General features: G+C 39.8%; 1 protein-coding gene across 3 annotated transcripts in view; it reads right to left on the bottom strand.

Annotated features, from left to right (window-relative positions):
• Positions 1–18887, bottom strand: part of srrm3 (serine/arginine repetitive matrix 3) — a 113631-nt gene that overhangs the window by 22042 nt on the left and 72702 nt on the right. For all 3 annotated transcript variants that reach the window (XM_047379423.1, XM_047379422.1, XM_047379421.1), the window contains exons 3-8: positions 15724–15825; positions 7548–7646; positions 7043–7123; positions 6644–6712; positions 2723–2758; positions 1219–1269 (exon numbers count right to left, since the gene is read on the bottom strand). In XM_047379423.1, coding sequence (XP_047235379.1) covers positions 1219–1269; positions 2723–2758; positions 6644–6712; positions 7043–7123; positions 7548–7646; positions 15724–15825 — 438 coding nt within the window. The remainder of the gene's footprint in view (positions 1–1218; positions 1270–2722; positions 2759–6643; positions 6713–7042; positions 7124–7547; positions 7647–15723; positions 15826–18887) is intronic.

Genomic DNA, 18887 nt, shown 5'->3' with positions numbered 1-18887 from the left:
TGGATGGAAGCAGATGGACAAACACATCACACACACATACACACACATGCAAACCAACGTGTATGCAAGCATTCATCATAGAGACACACAACAAAGAATTCTCAGTCATCAAATACTTCATGCAGAGCTAGAGTTGCTTTAAACAATGGATGGAATCAAAAGATTTGAATATGCACTTTACATTTGCTCATTCTCTGAATCTAAGCCTTTAATTATAGGTGCAAAGTACCTATATAAATGTATGAAGCCTCTCCTGCAATCCCTACACGTTTTGAACATCTACAGACACATCAAATCTTTGCCGACTGTTCTTTGCAAAATACTTCAAGCTCATTCAGATTAGATGAATAGCAACTTGCTACATATTCTCAATTGTCCAGTTTAACACATGAATATGCTTTCACAGTCTCAAGTCCTTAGCAGCCTCTAACAGGTTTTCTTCCAGGATTGCTGTGTATTTAGCTCCATCGTTTCGATCAACTTTGACCAGCTTCCGTGTCCCTGCTGAAGAAAAGCATTCCCACAGCATGATGCGGCCACCATTGTGTTTCACAGTGGGGTTGGTGTGTTTAGGGTGATGTGCAGTTTTAATTTTTCATAGCACATAGCATTTTGCACATAGGCAAAAAAGTTCAGCTTTGGTCTCATCTGACCAGAGCACGTTTTTCCACATGCTGTACACTCTACATGGCTTGTGGCAAACTACAAAAGGGACTTTTTATGGCTTTCATTCAACAATAACTTTCGTCTTGCTGCTCTCCTGTAAAGGTCAGATTTGTGAAGTATGTTAACACTAGCTGTCATGTTGACGTATTCTCCTACCTGAGCGAGGGCTCTCTACAGCTCCTCTTGAGTCACCATTTTCCTCAGGAATGTATTATGTGTTCTGGGATATTGTTTTATAGCATAAACCTGTTATAAACTTCTCTGCAACCTATCCCTGACCAGTGTGCTCTGTTCCTTAGTCTTCATGATCATGTTCAGCTGGAATGCATAGCTTTGTTAGGCACCCGTACAGCTGAGAATGTTGATGCAGCCAAATCACTTCCACTGAACAGATGACAAAGCACTAAATCATGGGTTTATACATCTTATATGTCTTTCTCATTCTTTGTACCATTCTGTTTATGTGCTCTCTATATTAGTCATTGCATTTCACTGTCCATTTTAGTGCATGTTTGAAAAATATAAAAAATAAAAGTGTTCAATGTGGCTCACCTCTTTTTCTGTTTGTTCTTATCTTTGTGTTTGTTCTTCTGGCTGCCGGACCTGAAACAAAAGTCAGACAGGAGGTAAGGAAGCAACGTAGATTAAAAACAACATATCACTCAATCTACACTGTCTTGCAAAAGTATTCATCCCCCTTTGGCATTTTCCTTGTTTTGTTGCCTCACAACCTGAAATTAAAATGGACAGTTTGAGACCATTTTTCACCAGTTTGCACCATTTCAGAACATGGCTACAACCTTCAACACGTATTGTGTTTTTATTGCGAAGCGAACAACAAATAGGATAAAATAAACCGTCCATGTGCATAACTGCTCCAGCTCCTTCATGTTCGATCGTTTTCTCTCGTGTACAGTGATCTTCAAGTCTAACCAAAAATTCTCAATTGGATTGTGGTCTGGACTTTGACTTGGCCATTCCAATACATTTAAACGTTTCACCTTAAGCCACTCGAGTGCTTTGTGTCATTGTCCTGCTGGAAGGTGAACCTCTGTCCCAGTCTCAAATAGAGACTGACAGGTTTTGCTCAAGAATATCTTTGTATTTAATACCAACCATCTTACCCCTGACTCAGACCAGTTTCCCAGTCCCTGTGGGGACGGTATTCTTGGGGTGATGACGTGTTGGGTTCGCGCTAGATACAGTGTTTTCCTTGGTGGCTGAAAAGTTACATTTTAGTCTCATCTGACCAGAGCACCTTCCTCCACACATTTGGGGAGTCGCCCACGTGCCGTTAATTTTGCAGCTCCTTCAGGTCCTTTGGTCTCTGTGCTGCCTCTCTGATTAATGCTCTCCTTGCCTAGTCTGTGAGTTTTGGTGGGTGGCACTTTCTTTGCAGGTTTCTTGTGGTACCATGTGCTTTCTATGTGAATATGATGGATTGATGGTGCTCAGGGGGAACATCAATGATTTGGATATTTATATAACCCCGCCTTGACTTGCACTTCTCAACAACTTTGTTCCTGGCTTGTTTGGAGAGCTCCTTGGTCTTCATGGTGTGGTGCCTCTTGCTTGGTGGTGTTGGAGCCTCTTGGGCTTTTCAGAAAAGGTGTGTTTATACTGACAGATCATGTGACACAGGTTGCTCAGAGGGGGACTTCATTTCACTAATTATGTGACTTTTAAAGGTAATTGGTTGAACCAGAACCTTTTAGGGGCTGCTTACATATTAACATGCCAGTTTTCAGTTTTTCCTTTTTTATATGTATTTTTCTGATATCACTTCACCAACATAAACTATTTTGTACAGATCCATCACATAACATAAGTTTTAAAAAAAATAACATTTAGGGTACAGGTAGGAATGTAACAAAATAGGTGAAAAGTGAATACTTTAGCAATGCACATTAATTATTATTTAAACAAAGTAATTAACTAGCTAGAACAACAATGGTGCTACACATGTGATGTGAGAAGTTTTTTTCTGAAGAAGATTGTGTTGATGAATGCTAATGCAACAAGGCGGCCATGTTGTGAGAGATGATGTGATACATACCTGTATCTTCTCTTTTTTCTGGAGTCAGATGCTGACCTGCAAAAACATTAATTATTATTTTAAATTCAAATAATTGTACAATGTCACATAGACACGTGAAGCCCCAGATTCCAGCTGGTTCAGGGAATTCTCAACCTGATTTCTGAAATCAGTTCTAGGAAAGAGGTCAGACAAGGTCAAATGCTGAAAGATGATTATTAAACTGAAGTGACTGGGATACTTGGATTGTATTAACCTGCAGAAGTCAAAATTAATTATTCCCCTTGAACTTCATCACATTTGCTGATGTTACAACCACAAACGTCAATGTATTTTTGGGAGTTTATGTGGCAGACCAACACAAAGTAGTAATTAATTGTGAAGTGAGAAGAAAAGTTTACATAGTTTTCAAAATGTTTTACAAAACAAAATCAGAAAAGTTTGGTGTGCATTTGTATTCAGGCGTCAGAGGTTTGTTAGAGAACACTGGACTAAACTGCATCATGGAGACCACAGCAGACAGGTTGGGGATACATTTGTGGAGAAGTTTAAAGCAGGGTTGGATTATAAAACACTATCCCAAGGTTTGAACATCTCATAGAGCACTTTCCAATCCACCATCTACAATTGTAAAAACTGTAGCACAACTGCACACCTACCAAGACATGTTTATCCACATAAACTGGCAGGCCGGGTAAGGACAGCATTAATGAGAAAAGCAGCCAAGAGGCCCATATTAACATTCAGGGCAATCCTGGAAGAAAACCTGTTGGAGGCTGCTAAAGACCTGAGGTGCAAAGCTTCCTCTTCCAACAGGACCGCAACCCTGAACATACAGTCAGAGTTACGATAAACAGGTTTAGATCAAAGCATTTTCATGTGTTCGAATGGACAATTGAGAAACTTTAGCAAGATGCTATCCATCTAACTTGACTGCACTTGACCTATTTTGCAAAGGACAGCAATGAATTTCTGTTTCTAGACATGGCAGAGCTGGTAGAGAATGAGTGCTGAATGTAAATGTAGACATTTATTAAAGAGTATTTTCCTTGCAGACCAAGACAGAATGCGTCCGTGTGTTTGGTGTGCGAAGTCAGAGGATCCTGAGGTTTGAGATGCTCCCAGTGAGCTATCTCACAGCACATGTCTACAGGTGTTTGGTGTTGCTGTTCATTTCTCCACATTTTAGTCACAACCAGGTGTGAAAATGTTTAAAAAAAGATAGACTGGTCGTTCTACTGTCCTCAGCATTAAGACCAACACGTCACCGTCATATCAGTATCCCCTTCATTGTGGTTACCATGGTGATTAGTCTGGTCTGTTTAAGAGCCCTTTTTCCCTGAGTATCCCACTGCTCACCTCCAGAATGCAGCATGCAGTGGGTGGGAGCACCCGCATGAAGAGTGTTGACTTGCTGAAAGGGCAGTAATAAAGCTGCCACAGTAACATATATGGTCGATATGAAACTCAGAAGCCGGGTTTCCTCATTGGAACGAATCAGCTGGGGACTGCCACAAATGAGAACTTTCTTTTTCTCTCTCAAACACTGCTGAAATATTGTGGTCGGTAAAGGACTGCAGCTTATAGAGGTTACAGCTGAGAACACAGCAGGATTCTACCTGGACAGCACTCGAAGGTCACCTCCTCATGTTTATCTGAAAGGGAAGCCTCAGAACAGGATGCCCACTGGGGGGAACCAGGCATGTTTCTTTGGCTCTGCTTTTCCAATACATTAGTCATACATCAACATCACCTGCAATGCAGAGCATCCACAGAGCGAGGACGAAAGGAAGGAGTGGGAATGAGGACAACAGGGGGGACTGGGATGTGAATGGATGGATGAGAAGTGAGAAAGCACAGCGGAGCAGCTAAGCAATTTATAGAAAGGCTCATTTTTCTTGTGATGTGCACCCCATACAGACTGGGTTATTAGAGCAGCACATTTAGCTCTGCTCCCCCCGAGTTAGGCAGGGAATAAAGCCAAGTGGAGTAGGGCCTCTCTGCAATTGCTCATTGGTGTTATGATGTCCCAAGGCATTGCACAAGTTGTTCTTGATGAGCTCTTGCTCTTCCTCTGTTTTTTCATCCCCGTAGTCTCTGTCTCTTAATGTCTTTACAAACACCTCTTCTGTCCTTCTTCCGCCCAGCAACCTTGCTTTCATCCTGTTTGTCCACATTCAAGCCATTGTCTTTAATTCACAAAATTGTTAACCTTTCTTAAACCTTTTCAGCTTTTCTGTTCCCTTTCTTCTTTCATTGTGACCTTCTTCATTGATCCTTCTAACATGGAAACAATGTGCTTCCTTTATGCTCTTCTTCAACTCCCCTCTGTTTTTTTGTTTTTCTTTTAGCCCTGACTTTTGTTTTTTATATTCTGTTATTTTTTTGTTTGTCTAAAATCTATTAATTTGTCTGCCTTGTCTCTTCCTTTTTCTCAACTTACTCATACAAAAATAATAACTGCCACAAGTTGCACACTGATGCAAAATTGATACAAGATGGAAGGAAAAAAGAGAATAATTTAGATCAGTCAGTCATTTTCTACCACTTATTCCATAGTGGGTCGCAGGGGAGCTGGTGCCTATCTCCAGCAGTCTATGGGCGGGAGGCAGGGTACACCCTGGATGGGTCACCAGTCCATCGCAGGGCCACACACAAACAACCACTCATTCACACACCTAAGGGCAATTTAGAGAGACCAATTAACCTAACAGGCATTGGTATTTATAGACCAGTCCTGCTGCTATGTAATAATCAACATCAGGTGGTTTAATATTGGCTGTTGGTATATAAAACTTTCTCTTGTTACCAAAGCATTACACAGAGCTGTAAGACTGGCAAGGCAAACATACCAGCTGCATTTATAAACTTCTCAGTGTTCCAGTCAGCACCATCATCATTCCAGTCATGAACGTCAGTCACTTAGTCATTTTCTATACCGCTTCTTCCATAGTGGGTCGCTGGTGCCCATCTCCAGCAGCAGGAGGCGGGGTACACCCTGGACAGGTCGGCAGTCCATTGCAGGGCAACACAGAGAGATACAGGACAATCAACCAAGCACACACTCAGCCACACCTAAGGGCAATTTAGAGAGACCAATTAACCAAACAGGCATGTCTTTGGACTGTGGGAGGAAGCCAGAGTACCCGGTGAGAACCCACACATGCACGGGGAGAACATGCAAACTCCATGCAGAAAGACCTTGGCTGGGAATTGAACCCAGGACCTTCTTGCTGCAAGGCAACAGTGCTACCAACTGCGCCACCGTGCAGCCCAATTTAGATCTGTCTCTCTGTAAAAATAATTTATGATTCTGATAAGGGAAACTACATTTCTGAAGATCACATCACTGCAAGGGAAAAAATGCATTACAGCCTAGGCCTTTTTTTCAGGGATTTTTTGTGCATGTTTAAGTTTCCCAAGGTAATTGGTGTTGATTGTAAATGGAGTGACTACTCAGTGTCTTCAGGCAGGATTATCAAATCTCTCTCTTCTTGAGAGCCACCATTTTCCCTCTAGAGCATCTGTTGGTTTTTGTTGAAATTTTATTTATAAATCATTTCCATGTTGGTTTTCTTTTATTTCTTATGATCCTTGAGCCAAACCATAACCAATTTGGTATCAAAAATGCATGTGTTCCTAACTTGGAATGTGAGGCACCCTGGGTTTATATCTACTTTCTTAGAGCTTCTATTTACCAGAAAACATCTGACACAGAAATAAATGTTACACTTCCCAAGGAGGAAGGAGAGTCACAACTTCCAGGAAGAGGTCCTTGAAGAAACTGGCCAGCTGTTTCCGGCTCCAATCAACACCAGTAACCCAGGAAAATTTAAATACAAATACAAGCTCGTGAAAAACACTTTTTGTCATAGCACCTTAACAACTCAGACTTTCTTGTTTGTACTAAGATATGACTGATGACAATTTGTACACATTCACCTGTCTCGCTTGTGCTTCTTTCCACTCTTCTTCTTCTTCTCTCTGCTAGTGGGTGAGGAGCTGCCAAACCTGTTGATGAAGAGAAGAAGAGGGAGGGAGGTATCACATCTGAGCCTTAGACTGCTGCTAAATTCTTCCCCCACCGAGTTTTCCTTTCTTTCCTTTTAACTGACTTTGTCAAAGAAAAATGGGAGATGAGCATATACTTGGCCCATCATACCCCACCCCAGCCCCACGGTTGTAATATCTAAGGACTCATTTGAAATATTCACAGATAGATAATTAGGATTTAATTCCACAAAACCACAGAGAGTAATTGCACCATGAGTAGTTATTTTGTCAAGGCCCGGAAGAGGAAAGGAAGAGGAAGCTTTTTTAGGAGCGGCTGCTTCCACTCACCGACCCCTTCGACGTCCAGACTTCTTCTTCTTCCTTTTCTTTGGACGAGGGGATGGAGAGCTGCTTGATTTCCTTTTCATTCTGAATTGGCCAGAGAAAGAGGGAAAAGGAAGGAGAGTCAGGGTTAGGGTTAGGGTTAGGGTTAGTGCGAAATAATTTATAAATGATTGCTATTATAATCATTTTTAGTTTCTAGATTATAGTTATTTGTTGTTACTTTGGTGCCTTGGCAATAACATAACACTTGGTTGCTTTTTTCTCAATCCATTTGGCCAAATTGCAATAACGACACAACACATTTCTGCAATGAAACAGCAAATTGTTTTAAAGAAACTAAACTTGCTCGTTTCTGTGTGGAGCCAATAGTGGCTACATCTACAGGGTAATGTGCATGAACATTTCTGGAGTGTTTTTATTTTTATTTTATATCCACAGAAACACTCTTGTAGCAATCTTTTGTAAGGATACGTTAATTCTTCCAAGGAAGGTGGACCGTTTAGCCCACCTGTCACTGTGATAGTCCTGCTCATAGTCTCCATCTTCATAGCCAACTGCTTCTGGGTCCTCTTCATACTCGTCAGGTTGATAATGGAAGTGGTTCACCCTGAAAGAACATGAATCAAGGATCATGACACAAAGTGAGCTCTCTCACTTTGTGTCAAGTTTTACTCTTTTACCTTGTTGCCGCAATTTGCTGTGTGTCCCTGGCAACCACAGACTCAACACAAGGAGAAACAATAGAAAAGCTAAAAGCAGTGGAGTGCAGACTGAATGATAAAAAAAAATGCAGCAACATGCAACTTGTGATAATCCCCGCAGAAACCAGCATGATACTAGCAGGAGAAGAACACTATATTTATCATGCCATATTGCTCACTGCTAATGCTATTAAAAGTTTAGTGTAGTTATCTTGGGGATCAGATAATACGAGCAGCCTGTGGTGTGTGTGGTTGCTCCCTTGCTGCCTCAGAATTTTAACACCCATGTCAAAGACACATGAAAAAGACTGACATTTTAATGGTTATGGTAACTTCAGTGCCACAAAACCTATGCTGCAAAAGTAAATGTTTGCAAAGAGAGTATAATTATTTACTCATAAAATGAGCATTTTGAGTGGAGTCACGTGGAAACAAAGAGGAATTATACAATTCTGTTAAATTTGTTCAATTTTAAGTTTCATGCCAAGTGGGTACCTGTAAAATCACTGAAATACAGTGCCTTCAAAAATTATTAAAGCCCTTATTTCACTGGCTGCATGTGTGATGGAGAAAGAATACTGCACACCAGTCTGATCAGACGATCCTTACGTTAAAACATGGTGGGGGCAGCATCATGTTGTGGGGATGTGTTTCTGGTAAGGAAAGATGGATTCCAGAAGAATCAGTCTAAAGACTGAAAAAGACTAGACTGGGCCAAAGGTTCACTTTTCAACAGACAATAAACATACAACCAGTTACGATGAAATGGTTTAGTTCAAAACATTATGAGTTTGAATGGCCCAGTCAAAGTCCAGACCTACATCCAATTAGGAATTTCTTCTAGCATCTAAAAACCTTTGTACACAGATGCTGTCCATCCATCCAGTCTGGCTCAGCTTAAGCTATTTTGCAAAGAGAAACGAATGAAAAAAGAAACATATCCTAAAAGACTTAGCTGTAACCACAGGGTGGTTCTACACAGTATTGACTCAGGGTTGCTGGTTACAAATTCAGATTCAATCTGTGAAATCTTTGAATACTGTGTAATGTAATGAAATTATGTTTTGTTTGTGCAAAGTGTGAAAAGAGGCAAGGGTATGAATACTTTTGTCGGACACTGTATAACAGACAGATAAATGGGACTTTTTGTAATGTATTAACTTTATTTCGTTTACTGTAGGATGCATTTTTAGCTGGACATTTGTAATTATCCCTGACCCTAGACTTCAGAACACTGCTTTCAGATCTATGGCTCAGCCTGTGGGATTAATATCTTCCAACTCTTCTGACACGCTGCATTGTATTTACTGACAGATGGCTGCAGACTCCTTCCTAATCCTTCCTGCATCAATACCTCTGTTTCCCCTTTAATGCCTCTGTGTAATTGACCCAACTTGACCCTACCATGTTCATGCAGGGGTAACAAACTCACCCAGTAATAATGGAGTAATATGAAGAAGCTGAAGCGACACGCCGAAAGAATTTAATAAAGCAAAGGATAGCAATTACTGAGTGACTGGATCAAACACACACACGTGCACTGTGGGAGAAACTTTTATATCAGATCAGAATAAAGAGCAAGGGTACAGTAGAAAACCCCCCAGATAATATGTGATGTTGGATATCTAGAGGGAGAAAGCGGAGTGAGTGAGGCGGATTGTAAGGAAGACACGAGGCAGAAGAGCCCTTAATTGGCTGAGCATGGATGGGTCCAACAGGGATGCAGTGAAGCAGCTAAAACAACAACTTATTTTACCATGACAGTCCAGCTTAAATCTTGTTAATAGGAACTGAGTACGAAACCTGCAGACTGAGACAGACAGCTGAGAGAAGCAACCGACTGTGGGAAATATGAATGTTTCACAGTTTAATATGATTAAGTTTAAATGAAGATTGACTTAAAGGGATAGTATAAACTTTTGAAGTGAGGTTCTGTTAAAATGGAAACCTTGCTAATAGTGGGTTGGATCCCCTTTGGCCTTTAGAACTACCTTAATTTATTAACCACAAGGTGTCAGAAACATTCCTCAGAGATTTTGGTTGACATTAACAGGATAGCATCACGCAGTTGCTCTAGATCTGACCCCTGCACATCAATGATTAAAGTCTGCTGTTCCACTACATCCCAAGGGGGACTGATTGTCATGTTCATAAATATGGCTACACTGTGGTCATAAAAAGATGGACATGGTCAGCAACAATACTCAGGTAGGATTTAGACAATGCTCAATGGTACTAAGGGGTCCAAAGTGTTTTAAAAGTATATCCCACACCACTGCACCACCACCAGCAGCTTGAACGTTTATGCAAGGCAGGATGAATCCATGCTTTCAATTAACCAAATTCTGACCCTACCATCTAAATAATACATCAGCTGAAATCAAGACTTACTGAACCAAGCAACATTTTTCCAATCCTGTGGTAACTGTAATGTATGTTTCCTCTTCTCAGTTGACAGGACTGACACCTTGTATGGTGTTTTGCTGCTGTAGCCCATCTGCTTCAAGGCTGGATGTGTCATATGTTCAGAGATAGTAGTCCACCCTGGTTATAAGCAGTGCGTATTTGAGCTACGTTTGCCTTTGTATAATCTCCAACAGATCTCCCCATCCTCCTCTGACCTCTGACAACAAGACGTTTTTATTCACAGAACTGCCTGTTTTATTCTCTGCATCATTCTCTGGAAAACCTGAGAGATGGTTGTTTGTGAAACTCTCAGCAGTACAGACATTTCTGATATACTCAGACCAGCCTGTCTGGCACCTTCAATCATGGCACGTTCACAGTTGGTTGGTTCTACCTCATTCACTGCCTGATTTGAACTTCAGCAAGTCCTCTTCACCATGTGCAGATGCCAAAATGCCTTCAGTTGCTGCAAAGTAATTTGCTAATTCGCAGTTTAAATTAGCAAGTAATTGAACACCTGTACATAATAAATTGGCAGGTGCCTGGGAATGGAAATAAGAGGCTGTGCGCCACCAATAACCCTCTTGTGTGAAACACACACTGAGAATGGAAAGCATTTCCAGTCAGAGCAACTAATTAGAGTTGTTTACAAATGACAGTCCACTTTGGTCTTCACTTTATTGGACCAGTTCCAGGACCAGCTAATCTGGATTTATAGTAAATGAAGATGTTACGATAGTTATTGACCACAGGTGCAATATGAACTGTTTATAATCTGTTACCAGAACCTACTTTAAAAAGCCTAAATAACCCCTTTAAAGATACATCAAATAAAATATAAACTGCAATTTGGTCTGTCTGTCTGTCTGTCTGTCTGTCTGTCTGTCTGTCTGTCTGTCTGTCTGTCTGTCTGTCTGTCTGTCTGTCTGTCTGTCTGTCTGTCTGTCTGTCTGTCTGTCTGTCTGTCCAGACAAGTATGAGCTTTAAAAGGCACTATTTACAGCAAGATGGATTAGCTTCCATTATGTCACTGTGTCCTTCTACAAACTGAAATAAACAATCTGTGTGTCATCTTGCTTTATTCGAGGGCAGCTGTGGAGGCAGCAATGAAACACACTGCCAAAAAAAGCAATTAACAACAATTTAAACTATGTAGCCTAACCCCTGTGCTCAGTCATTAGTGATGAATCAACTAATTCCCCATCCTGTTCTTAATCTTCTAATTGGTGCCAGCCTCCAATATGCAGGAGGCATCTGTCTAGCCAGGCAGCCGCCCTTATAGGCAGATGAGTGAGCGCCCCCATGCTCAGTGATGCACTGGTGAGGCAAGAAGTTTCCTAGTTCAGCCTTTGTCCCTGGGACCTGGCAGTGATGGACTGTGACAAAGGCCCTCCTTAGGGCTGCAGCACAAAGTAGTGCAGCTCATTCATATCCTCTCTCAGACAGCCACTCAGCCGCTGAAGGATCAGTCCTATTCTTATTGCCTCACAGAGTTATAGTGTGTTATTTTGTGGGGGGAGTTCGGTGGAAGTTAGATTTATTATTCCTCACCAGGTGAGCAGTGCTAAACCTTGTAGCTGTGTAAAGGGGTTGTTTCCTTATGTCCTTATTTGATTTCGTCTAAAGTTGATATGGTTATACTTAATGTCTGCATGCTGTGAGCCTTTCAAACTGAAATCAAGTTCCTTGTTTGTGCACAAAATCTTGACCAATAAAGCTGATACTGATTCTGATTTAAAACTGTAGTAGGCCTGTTGGCTGTAGTGGGGGTTAACTAGCTAAGACTGTGCACAATGACTAACTATTGACAAAACAGCTGAACTATAAACTCACATCTATAAAATAGTCTTTCTGTTCTCTATTAAATCAGGTTTCGCTCTAGTATTTCATCTAACAGTTGAACATTATGCGAAGCCCATGCTGGGTCAGCTTCTACATTTAAACTACACCGATTTCAGGCATAATTCTGAATTGCTCAACAGCATTCTTCTTCATTCTATCACTTTCCATCCAGTCTGGAGAAAATCAATGCAGACACTAGTAAGCATGAAGTAGAAGGTTGCACATCTATCCTTACTGCTGGGTTGTTTACGAGCCAGAGCGTGAGAGTAGTAAACTACTCTTAAGAGCCCTCGCCTCCCAGTTGCATAACTAACTGAAAAAATGATAGCCTCAAAATAACTGCTTCAAATGTACTCACAGCAATTGTATATTGTGTGTGATGTAATTATTCATTATTTAGGATCTTTGCATATATAATATACACTCGGTTACAAAAGCACAGATTATTTTTGATCCAAATGATCTTTAGTTAAAAATCTATACTGTTTAGACTTCTCACTGGATAGTTTGACACTGAACTAAGATTCTTTAAACACAGTTTGAAATTTTTTTAACCTTTATTTTATTCATGAAAATATAGAAATATTTTTTTATAAATTTTTTGACTTTTGGAACATCAGAGAAGCATAAAAAATATTTATAGACAATCCTGGACTCGAATATTCTACCGGGATTACAGATTCTTTAGAACACAGTTTGTGATTTATAAAGTCGTTACCCTAATGTGCACTGACTCAAGTACATATATGCAGTCATTCAACTTGCTTTATAGTCCCCAAAATAAATATGATTCTTAATATAGTTAAATTTAATTCCACCAGTGTGTAAAATATCTGAAGATCTAAGTCTAAAAAAATATTGATTTGTTATCACTGACACCAGTATGCAGTGTTACCAAGCAAGTAAAATTACTATGAAAGCAGTAATATGAAGATCAAGCAGCTCAAAAAACCAGTCTGTGAAGATCTCAAGAAGTACATAAGAGTTGGGTTCTAAAAGAAAGATTTCAAAATCTAAATATAATTAAGAAAACAATGTACTAAATTTTTAAAATCCAAAATAATATGGCATAAAAAGTAGTAATAAATGGAAGACCACTGAAACAGATAAATTGGGAACGGAAAAAAGGAGGCCAAAGCTAACACTGAAGAAGAACAAGCAACTAAAGTTTAACTTTGTGTGGAAAAGAGTGTTGAGCAAATCCAGCATCTTCCATCATCATAAAAACAACAGATTCACCGAAAAGCATGGCAGTGACCACATCATGCTGTGTGAAGGATTGAGGAAAAAGAACCTAAAAACAGACACATGCATTTGGTAAGCTAAGGGTAGTCTTTCAGAAAAGTGAGAAACGGACTGAAGTCAGGGCTGGCCCTAGGTTGTATGAGGCCTTCAGCAGAATTTGATTTGGGGCCCTCTTCCTGTTAGGACCATCTCCACCACCATTAGCATTTCAAGACAAATTTGGTGGAATCTGGGAGAGGAGGGCAAGGTTAATTGGCTGAGCTTAAAAGCAATCACAGATAATTCGTTTTTATTTGATGAGCTGTATAAGTGAACAAACCAAGCTCAAACAAAAAGAAGAAATTCTTCAGATTGTAACTATGTTAACACACCAATCAAACAATAAAGATTATTCTTATCACTTTTACAAAGTAAATGAGCTAATTCATAAATTCCTACATTTTAAAATCTTTTCATTTGTTTATGATGTAAAAAAAAATCATAGTATTTCCATTCACAATAAACAAGTATAAAGATTTTAGATCTATGGTCTGTTAAAATTCAAGCATCTATGGGAGGCCCCTGATGGTTTTAGGGGCTTTAGGCATCAGCTTAGTTCACTCATGCTTTCAGCTCCTTCTGCCTGAAGTTGATATTCAAATTAACACTGCTAACATCTGAATGTTTTAAAGGGAAACATTTAAATGTGTTGGAACATTAGGGGTAAATTCATCAATTCGTCGTATTAATATTGAACCGGAACAACAAAACCTTCCAGAGCTAGTGAGTCATTTATTTATAAACAGTTTTTCATGGGTTTCTTTGTATCAGCCAGAGATTTTGTGGATGTTTTGGGCCTGTTTACAGATGATATTTAGATAAATAAAGAATAATAACCCTACAAATAGTTAGATTCTTCATTTTCCCATATAAGGTCTTTCTGGATTTGGTATATAGTAGAATTCATGGCAGGGCTGACAACCTAAACTCATCTCAAGTCTAATTAACAGAACAGCACAAAAGCTTTGTGGATATTTAGACTTTGCTTTAGTTCAGCTATAAATGTCAATTTATTCATCCTTGTGTTACTTTGCCATGCAGCATAACCCCTCCCTCAGCAATGTTCCACATCTCAACATGTTCTAGGTAAATGTCAGATACCAGATTAGGTGCAAAGAAGGTCAAAACCATTAACAATGTCTGAGAGACAGGATGCATGAACTTCATTACCAGTCATAAGTTCACAGACAGTGAACAGTAGGTCAGGTCGACAGCACTACACCACCTCTGAACGTGTGATGGACTGGCTCAGAAGGCCACCATGCCTACGTCCTGCTGGTCACATTACTCATGATTCTAAGTGGGGTTTTTTAAGGTCTGGATGAAAAGGACTATGACTGTCTTGATCTAAAGTTCTTTGCTCCAGATGGGGCCCTCTCCCCCTAACCTTCTGCTAAAACCTTGAGTTCTAAAGACATGAGAATAATCTGACAATTATTCACATTACTAGCTTCCTACAGATGTTCCTACAGATGTTTAAACCCTACAGATGTTCCTACAGATGTTTAAACCCTACAGATGTTCCTACAGATGTTTAAACATTCCAGATTGAGTACCTGTGTTTCCAACACTCCCAAGGAGCCACAGCCAAGGGTTTAAATTAAAACATATTGATCTTTTGCAATTACCTATCATACACTTGGGCCATGGGGCCCAACTCATCATGGACATGAACAACATACTAATTTTAAAGGCTCTCAAACCAAGGAACACTTTAATCAACATGGTGGTAGTAGTATCATGCTAAGGGTTTATTTCACTGCCAATAGCACTGCTGCATTGTATGAAATAATATAAAAGAAGAACTACCTTTAAATTTTTCAAATTCACCTCACATCAATAGCTAGATAGTTAAAACGTGAACCAAATGGGATGTTCCAACAGGACAATTATGCCAAACACATCAAAACTGGGTTTGTTTGAGCTATTGGTATGGCCTCGACCTCAGCCCTTTTTAAAATTTCTTTCAAAAAACTTGATCCATGCCATAAAACCAATTAACTATACCACCTCTAATAAGAAGTGTTCAAATGTCCAATCAGATGCCTAGATTGGAAGCTTCTAAACAAATATAAAAAGTGTCTGATTTCTCAGCAACTTCCTAAAGGACATTTATCCCAATATTAGTTGGGGTGTATGCATACATCTAGGCCCAAATGTAGAATTGTGATCATGTGTGGATTAGAAAAGACTACTCAGGCTCTGTGAATAAAATAAATGAGAGGCTTACTGTAATGCAACCCAAATTTAAAATGACATTCATACCCACGATTAGTGTATGAAAACGTCTGTGGCTAACTATAAAGACAAGATGGATAAAATAATACAAAAGTGAGATTTTGACACACTCTTCTAGAATGTGCAACATTTTCTTACATCTATGAAAATGTACAAAAATTGAACAGAATAGATAAGACAAATATTTTTAGAATAGGCTTAACCTTAACTTACACGGGTTGTGTGTGAGAGCCTTCTCTGGTGATAACACCTTCCTTGTCCATCAGCATTTGTCTGAATGTGCTCACTTTCTGTCGGATCTCCTCCTCTGTGTACCTGAAGATATGGAAAAACAAAAGTGAAAAACAAAAAATACATATATTCATCAATAATTTCCAGCTTTGATCAGTGAGCTCAGAAGCAACAACTTTTAAGAAGAGCAATAACTGCAGCAGGAGCAGTGGCAAATATCGTCTGTTATGTGTGCCAGGTGCTTGTATGGTCGTCGTCACATCTCCTGCTACTGCACAGAGCCCGAGCAAATGGTGAAGATACTGTTTCGATCGGGTTTCAACCAAAAACTGCGTTCAGCTATATAATGCCCATTATGATGTGTCACTGTCCCCTTCTGCCCTTGGCAGACTTGCACATCATTGCCTTTAGCAGGTATTGGTGTTCTGTTTGTCCTGTTCTCTAGTTGAGGCAGACAGGAAGCTTTCCTGATTCCGGTTTCTTTAGATGTCTGTTCCTGGATTGGAAGTTACCCTCTGCAGTGTCCACTGTGCATGATCAAATCATGGGGCTCAATAAAGAGAAGTTCCAAGAACTTCCATTGTTTTCCTAAAATGATGTACATACTTTTATAATTTAAATATAATATTACTTCACAACCAAAAACAGGGATATTTTGCATGATGTCCTGGTATACAGTGGCTTCCAAAAGTATTCATACTCCTGGGACTTTTTCACATTGTCACTTTAACACTTCACTAATCTAGTGTGTAACTGTGAAGTAAAGGGAACACATGGGGGACCCAGCAAGTTTCAAGTTTATGACACCCTTGAGGCTCCATCCGTCTTCCTGTCAACTCTAATAAACTTTCATGTTCCTGCTAAAAAAAGACATTCCCACTCCATGATACTGCCTAGGCCATGTTTCACAGTGAGGATGCTGTGTTAAGATTTATTGAGAGTCTTAGTTTTTTGCCACACATAGCATTTTGCATATATGCCATAACTGTGCTCTACTTTGTGTTGGTCTGTCATATATAATACAAACAAAATACATTGAGGATTAGGGTTGTAATCAGAGATGTGCAAAAATTCTAAGAGTAACACAGTTTGCAACCAGAAATCTGTGGGTCGACACATGGTTCTCCAATATTCTAAATAACAGTAATAGAGAGAAAAATAACACATCTGACTCAGATATGTCTAAAAGGTATGAAGATCTGTGTTTTCACATTAACTCCATGATGTTTCATAGATGCAGATAAAACAACAAAGAAATTATCCTTTATTCAATATGCGTCAAACACTGTTTTCTGTCACTTAATAATTTTGTAAGCAACAGTCATGTAACATAGTAAATGCTTCAGACTTGACAATACATTTTAATCTAGGCTTACAAAGATATTTACTCCTGCTTTCTGTTTATATTCCTGCAGTTGAAAGAGGCTCTTGGTGTCAGACAATCATCATTGCTCTGACTGAACTGAGGCCTGTCACTATACATTAACAGCAGATAAACAGCAGCATATCGTCACTAGAAAACATCTGGGAGAAGAGCTGCACAAACTTGCAGGTAAGCAGACAGTGGAGCAGATTTCTACTTTTGGCATCAGATTGTTCTTCCTTCATTTTAGCTGGAGGGATCAATCCCATTAGCTGGCTTGTAAATTAACCAGCAGCCTATATTGTCATAGCAATAGCATTAATCATGAAGTGTGTGTGTGTGTGTGTGTGTGTGTGTGTGTGTGTGTGTGTGTGTGTGTGAGAGGGGGGTGTTCTCAAGATATAGCATTGGATTCCACATATTATGAGCTGGTTGCTATCAGCACACTGACTGTGTGGAGAATGGCATTAAGAGAAGGAAGGGTGATGGCGATCAAAAATAGTTGGACGATATTTCAGCAGAGGGAAGTGGGCCGGTGTGACAGCGCCATCCAGTCCAGCTGTATAACAATTGCCCAGCAGTTGTCAACTCAGCACAACGGTGGCCCCAAACCAACACTTTATATTCATGGCTTTCTGTTCACATTGCAGGAGCCATCACCATACTTTAGCTGAAGCGCTACAGCAGTCACCCTGCTCCCTCAGAAGTTTCTCTGGGAATTGACGAAAGGTACATAAGTATTTAACACGCTGGTTCTGGCCAAACAGTTTGCATGCCTGTGGGTGTTTTTCCTTTACATTGTAAGACTTTAAGCATTTGCAATGAGCACTGTTGACAAAAACCCATCAGAGGCGAGGATAGAATTTGTGAAGTTTGTTGACGTGCAGTCAACAGAATCCTTTTCTTTCCTCTTATCCTCCTATCTCCTGCTCAAGGGCTTCATTCTTATCAATGAAGTTTAGTAAATTTGGGTTGTGTGTCTCAAACAGAATGTTTAAGCCTAGTATAAATGTTAGCAAAGCCTTTAGATTTAAACAGAGGGAACCTGGGAGATCATTGTAGGAAAACACCCACAGCTTCATGCACACACTGTATAAAAAGAGAAATACAAATTTATTTTGACTGTCAGACATTTAATTAGTCTAAATCTTTATTGTTTTAAGTCAGTTAGGATTGACTTAAATCCTATTTTAATTTATTTTTTCAATTTATTGTTATTTGCAGTAAGCCAGAATATTGAGAATTCTTTTAGTCAAAGTTAAATGTTTCCATTACATCACTATGCCTTTAAACAATTTATGAATGCCAATATGATGAGGGAAATTATACATTGTTGTAGCTCATATTATGCAGGTTTCCACAAAGAGCCGGTGTAGATGCTGATAGCTGTGGGCAGGAAGGCTCTCCTGTAGAGGTCTGTCTTACAGTACATCTGAAGAAGCCTCCGACTGAAGACACTGTTGTTGTACGACAGTCTCATAAGGAGGATGCTCAGAGTTCTCCATAATGTTCTTCATTTTATGAAGAATCCTTATTTCCACATTCATCTCCAGAGCTTCTAGAGGAGTCTCCAGAAGAGAGCCAACCTTCTTTATTGGCTTGATGCTGCTAGCCCCACAAATGATGGCAAAAGAGATCACACTCTCCACAACAGACGTATAGAAGATATGCAGCAAACACTGGATGACCTAAGCTTCCTCAAGAAGTACAGTCTGTTCTGTCCCTTCTTGTAGACGGCTTCGTAGTTGCTCCACTCCAGTCTGTTGTCCAGGTGAACACCGAG

This window comes from Girardinichthys multiradiatus, chromosome 11 (genome assembly GCF_021462225.1).
Source record: "Girardinichthys multiradiatus isolate DD_20200921_A chromosome 11, DD_fGirMul_XY1, whole genome shotgun sequence".
NCBI lineage: Eukaryota > Metazoa > Chordata > Actinopteri > Cyprinodontiformes > Goodeidae > Girardinichthys > Girardinichthys multiradiatus.
The sequence above is the reverse complement of the archived record's forward strand: the minus strand, read 5'-3'. Positions and strand labels throughout refer to the sequence as shown.